We start from the raw sequence: 6,397 nt of genomic DNA on the forward strand, positions 1-6,397 counted from the left end.
TGAGGATCAGCAAGAAGCTAAGTGACTTACCCAGCATCATACAAGGAGCCTGTGGCAAAGCAGAGAACTGTTAGGCAGGGTGGTCCCTTTGGGCTGGTGAAAAACCAACAGAGAGTAATTGTTAAGTAGATTGGCTATTTCCTGGATGTTGGTAGTCCGCTGCCCCAGCTGGTTTAGCAGGGGTCCAATGTTGCCCTTGTTTTTCTTTTGACTCCCCATATATCTGAAGAAGGACTTTTTAGGTCCATATCTGAAGAAGGATGCTGAAGAAGGGTGTGGGGAGAGGGGGCAGTGCTATAATTAGAGTGCCTCCAAGAGCTGCTGTAATTAAAGTGCAGCAATTGCCATGCTCTAGCAGACTCGATTAAGCTCCATTAATTGAGTCTGCTCCAACACGCTGGAATTCCAGTGCATGGGAGCAGACTGCGTGCTCATGTATAGGCACCAGCTATTTTTAATTCAGAGGCAACAGTCAAGATGGAGCCTGCACTGACTGGTCAGAAGCAAGACTCAGCCATTTAAAATATGCCCCAAAGAATAAACCCTTTGGCTCATGTTTCACTTTGAACTGTCACTATTATACGTGGTGGGCAGCATTGGCTTTAAAAATAAATCACAGGTTTCTAACAGTGAGGACCAATCTTTACTGAAACAAGTTACGGAAGACTGTGGTGAATTTTCCATTATTCAGTCTTTACACTGAAAATGAATATCTTTCTGAAAGCTACTCTGTAACTCAGCCTGGGCTCAATGGAGGAATTAGCAGGTGGTGTTCTGTGGTTTGTTCTTCTGTCACCACAGCTATGGGGAGAATAGCTATTACTTGCTCACTAAGCCTGGAGAAGTAAATCATGGAGTTGTGGGGTAGGTGGCTACAACCTGGAATATAAGATTTGCCATACCTGGCCTGGTATTGTTCTCCAGCTAATAATAGCTAATGCCTGCTCCGAAAGTTTCCACAATGCATCTTATTGACTAGTTCAGTCCCCAGCAGGAAAAGAGGCAATTTGTTTCACTCCTCCAGATTTATATCCGTCAGCACTCAGTGTTAGTACTGGAAAGCAGATGGGCACACCTAGTAGTTAGGCCAAGGATCCAAAACCTGAGTCCAGAGGCAGGAGCCAGGACAGGGTTCTCAGCCTGTGGTAAGGAACAAGCCAAGGTCAAGGAGGCAGAAGTGAATCTAGGGTTAGGAAGTCACAGATCACACTAAGATTAGAAACAGGCTGGCCAGAGCCAGGCATAGAGACTCACAGTCAGAAACAAGCCAAGGTGGGGGGGACAGGACACAGACACTGCTAGAAGAAGCACAGGGAGAGGGAAACCAAGCTAAAAGCAAGGACCAGAGTCAAAATGCAAGGTGCTGAGATAAGAGCAGTCTGCATGCTTACCAGGAGACTTGCTGTGCAATTAGCTCACCCCTGCTAGCCCAGCTGGTTTTAAGGCTGTGTATGAGTCCTAGTCATCAGCACAGCAGCCAGGAGGCTGCCAGACAGACAGCCCATTCCCACTTGGAGTGATGATGATTCATTACAGATAAGAGCACAGGCGCTTGCTAGGCCTGACATTTTCAATGGCTAAGGCTTGCTCTGTTTTGCAGGTCTCTGTATGAAACTGGAGTGCCACCTATAGTGACGACACTGTCCTGCCAGGGCCTAGCCACACTTCCCTCAGCCCAGTCCTGTGGAAGGGAAGGGAGGGCTGCACCACCCGGCTTCTAGCCTGAGCCACTGTAGGCATGTGCCTGCATTTCTGGGATGTCTGTGCAGTTACAAACTGATTCAGCCTAGCCAGGTTAGACTAACCTGTATAGACTGAATCAATTTAGGCTCAGGCTTTTTGAATGTCTGTCCCTAGCCTAGGAGTGATCACTCTTTTTACACACTTTCCCATTCTACATTCTTCTCTTCATTTACTGGTACCCACTACCTCCCTCCTACCAACTCTATGTTGTGGTAACCTTCATCTGGATAAAAGGCCTGAGCCCAACTCCCTCTCAGCAAACCATAATCTTCCCTGACAGTTTAAGGAGTTCTGCCAGTAATTAACCTAGTTAGTTGTCTCACCAATACTTCTCCAGTTAATCCAAAGATCACTGGAGGTCCACAGCCTTCTCTGGGCTGATGATGTCTGCAACATTCCCACCCCTAGCATCCCATGCTCCAGATGTGAATGCCAGTCCATACCATATTCCATGAAGTAACTATGAGAATGCATGATGAAAGCTTCTAGTGAAGAACAATGAGACTCCACTTATTCTGCTGTTCATCCCCACCTTAGTGTAGCAATAATAATGCGAGCAAATGAGCTGTGAAGTAACTTGAACTTTGAATAATAATAATTTGCATTAAAATATGGTCTCCCTGTTTCCAGTCTCCATTATGAAGAACTTTGCCGTATGACAGAAGCCTTTGTGGTTCTTCCCATTGTCAGTCCCACTCTATATCAGAGTTTAACATGGTCTTTGAGAATCATCACCAGCTTCTGGCCTAACATGATATTTCCTTTCACCTTCAGCCTGCCAACAAATAATGCCCTTTGAGGCTTGATCTTCCCCAGGACTAGGTCCATGAAGTCATGGTCGGACAGGATGAAGATTGTGTCTGCAGGACTGCATGAAGCACCTCTGTAGATCTCTCCAGAGCCAGTCTTTAAGTCAAGAGTCCACTGCACCACTACCTTTCCATTGCTAGTGATGTCCCACTGAAATACTGCATTCACTTTTGTCGCCAACTGACTTCCAACTTGCTTGATGCTGTGACCAATTTCCTCAAATATCAGGTCACTTCTAAGGCCAGTGGCTTTCGCTGAAGGTTTAGGAGAGGCTGATCTCAGAGCCACATAGGAGCTGGAGTCAGCAGCTTCTTTGATCTTGCTCTGAACGTATATTTTCTTTCCTTCCTTCCACATCTTTGCAGAAAATCTATAGGTTGCAATTTGGAAGCCAATACACTATTGAATCTTTATCCAATGTATCTGCCCACTAATTAATACTGTAGTACTTGTTTAATGTTACTGTGTTTCCTCTGTAAACTGTGCCTACTGCTTTGGCATTAAAAGTACAATTTCAATTTTTAAAATGTAGTGGGAATCATTGTTGAGTGGTTGTATTATGACATCAAAGATAACCCAACCAGTCAACATCAAGTCATTCATTTGCATATCATAATGATATCAGGTAAAAAAATTGGTCATGTTATAGTTTGACATTTTTCATTATAACATCACATTTCATGCTTTTGGTTCATAGCCTTGATTAGTTCAGAACCACTTCATAGGACTGAGGGGTTTTTTGCTGTTGGATACAAATAGGATTCTTGTTACAAGCTTAAGACAGGCATGTTTGTAACTATTGAGTTTTATACTACACACATCTTGTATCACAAGTTATATATAACAGCAGCCGCAAGCACCCAGTCCAAGTGTCTGTGATGCTGTTCTCCTTTTAAAGTGTGTGTATGTATATAGCATCTTTGAGAAGCATGCAAAGAACCTTTATGGTGCACCCCAAAACTTTTGTGTCTACCTAGAATTATTTTATTTGGACAGCAGCAAGAACAAGCAAATCAATTTAAACAGAAAATGATCAGCACAGTGAGGGTTCCTTGCCTACCAACTGCATCTGCTCCCCGCTTCCTGCTGGAGCCCAGACTCCAAACAACTCCAACAGCTGCCACAACCTGACAAGTCTTTTGAACTCGGCCAGTCCAGAATGATCCAAAGCTTAAAAGGAGGCTAATCCCACAAAGACACCACTTAAAGCTCCATGCATCACAAACTTCCTATTTCCCTGTGTTGTAGTTTACGCATTTGCTGGAGACATAGATTAAGCATTTTAAAATCAGTAATAACTATTCATAAAATGACTTTAATACTGTCCTGCAAAAGTGTTCTTTCAAGAGCATGAAGAATATTTTTAAGATCTTTCTATGTCCCCTGCCACCATCCTGTTTGAGCCACTGAATGGTAAGAAAGTGCTATGATCCCAGTGCTACAGATGCATATCTCAGGAATAGGGGGATTGGCCCCTGGTCACACAAAAGCATATTAAAATGAACAGAAGGAAGTTCTTTGACACAGGATGTTATGGAGGCTGATAATTCGGACGGGTCCAAAAGAGGATTAGAGAAATTTGTGAAGGAAAGATCCATCGCTGGGAATTAAACATGATAGAGGTGCTGCCCCATATAAGGAAACCCTAGACCACTGAATGCTGGAAGCTGTAGGGACAGGGGCAGGGGACAGATCAGTCTGGATAGACCTTGCATATCTAGGATGCATTTAATGCCACTGTGAGGTACAGGGCACTGGCCTGGATGAAACTGTGGTCTGACCCTGTCTGACACTGACATTCTTATGTCATCTTTCGTAGACCTTGGAAATACACTTGCCTCTCTTAAGTCCCAGGTGAGAGTCCTGGTCACTAAGCCAGCCTGACTCATGGACAACTCACTGCTCCTACCAGATCTAGCAACTCGCATAGTCCTGTCCTCAATACATGCTATATATGGCAGCTATTTCAATTCCCATGAGAAGCAGCTTTAAGAGGTTTAGAAGTTTAACTTTTGCCTCCAGGAACCTCTCAGACCTGTGTAAAAACTCTCTCAACAAGCTGGGTAGAAAACCAGGAAGAGTAACACTGGATTCTCTAGAAGTGACACAATGGGCAGTTCCAGCTGCTGTCTCAGTCAGATGTTGTCATGACCCAGTGTTTATGCTGCGGGCCTCTAGTGAGGCTCTTGCAGAAGAGCTTTCCACTATCAAGCCAAAATTTGATTTAGCTGAAGTCCCCTCTCATTCCAGCCTCATGTTTTCAAGCTAGGACAGATCCTTGGCTGTACTCCCAGGGCAAACCTCCTGTGAAAAGCTGCTTCAGTGTTCAAGGCTGCATGCCCGAGCACTGCTGTAGTTTAATTACACTTCATAATAGCCCACCGGTCAACATATGGAAGAGGGTGGTTCATCCGATTCAGAAACCTGCCAGAAATACTATAGTGGCAAGGGTCTTTCTCCAGGCATCACTCATTTACATCATCATTGAGAAGGGTTAAAGGCAAGTCATTTCTGATTTTGATTTGGGAGCGTTCCAGTCTAATTGAATTATAGCTTGGTGTACTGCGCCCAAGACTGACATAAAGACCTAGGTTCCATTCCTGGCTCTGCCACCAACCTGCTGAGGGACTCTGAGCAGGCCACAGCCCTTCCATGCATCCCAATTTCACCAGCCATAGAATGGATACAAAGATATTGGCTTTTGTTTTAAAGGGCTTTTAGATTTGCTGATGAAAAGTGCTCTAAAAATGGTAGGTGTTACTACAGTTGTTGGTTTTGAGTAAACACCAACACAATGCTACATGGAAAGGCTCCCATTAATGGTATACCCAAACAACATACCAAACAAACTATTTCTTTGCCTGTGGCTTTTGTTATCCAGGCTAGAGCCTATATATACACTCATATCATTTGTAAATAGCAATACTTCTTGACATGTGGTTCCTCTTCCTTCTCCTGCATCATCTCTTCCATTTGACTCATTCTTGTAAGCTTTGGCAGGAAAGTAAAAGAACTTGACATTTCTGACATCACAAACCTCAGAAACAGGGTTAGCAGAACTCTTTGCCATGTATCAATGAATTGGCTTGTATAGACTGGATAAATGTGGGAGCCCAGGCCGGGCTGATGCTAAGGGCTCCTTCCATGGTTCTGTATGTCAGAAATGGACCTACTGATGAAAGAAGAAAGGTAGGAGAGGAGGTGACCTGGGAGGAAGGAATCATACAATCTCAAGGGCCATCTGGTCCTGCACCGTCCAACTGGCAGCCCATAGGCTGCACATGGCCCTTAAGTAGTTAACATGCGGCCTCAGGGTTGTCCAACTGGGAGTCCTTGGGCCAGACCCGTCTCTCCCACTGCTGTGCAGCAGGGCAGGGACTGAGAGTCCACATGTACTTGTAAAGGAGGGAGGCCATAGGCTCCTGGCAGGGAGAGGGAGCTGCATGCCATCACAGCTGCAACCCATGCAGTGGGAAGGGACCCTAGAAGCAGGGGCTGTATCTGCAATGTGCAGCCTGCACGGTGTGTGGCTGTGGGGCTGCATGCAGGTACAACATGTAGCTCACAGCTACGCCAAAGTTAGACAGCCATGATCTAATCCAACCCCCTGCACACATGCAGGATGTGCTATTTCTGAACCATTCCAGACAGATGCTTGACCAGCTTTTTCTTGAAAACCTCCCAAAAAAAGAGATTCCATCATTTCCCTAGGCAGTTTGCCCCACTGTCCTACTTACTGCTCTTGCCATCAGGAAATTTGCTCTGAGATTTCATCTAAATTTGTTTTGGAGAAGTTCAGGGTGAGACCTGCTGGGCAAGATGCTTAATGCAGAAGGGATGGGAG

The 6,397-nt window shown here is 45.0% G+C and overlaps 1 protein-coding gene across 1 annotated transcript; it reads right to left on the reverse strand.

Annotated features, from left to right (window-relative positions):
- Nucleotides 1–2,379: 2,379 nt before the first annotated feature.
- On the reverse strand, nt 2,380–2,928 carry SCP2D1 (SCP2 sterol binding domain containing 1). Its single transcript, XM_019516714.1, has one exon. The coding sequence runs from the start codon at nt 2,908–2,910 to the stop codon at nt 2,446–2,448; it is 465 nt and encodes a 154-aa protein (XP_019372259.1). The 5' UTR covers nt 2,911–2,928; the 3' UTR covers nt 2,380–2,445.
- Nucleotides 2,929–6,397: the final 3,469 nt, after the last annotated feature.

Source organism: Gavialis gangeticus, unplaced genomic scaffold, assembly GCF_001723915.1.
Source record: "Gavialis gangeticus isolate Ggan-Ray unplaced genomic scaffold, GavGan_comp1, whole genome shotgun sequence".
Lineage (NCBI taxonomy): Eukaryota > Metazoa > Chordata > Crocodylia > Gavialidae > Gavialis > Gavialis gangeticus.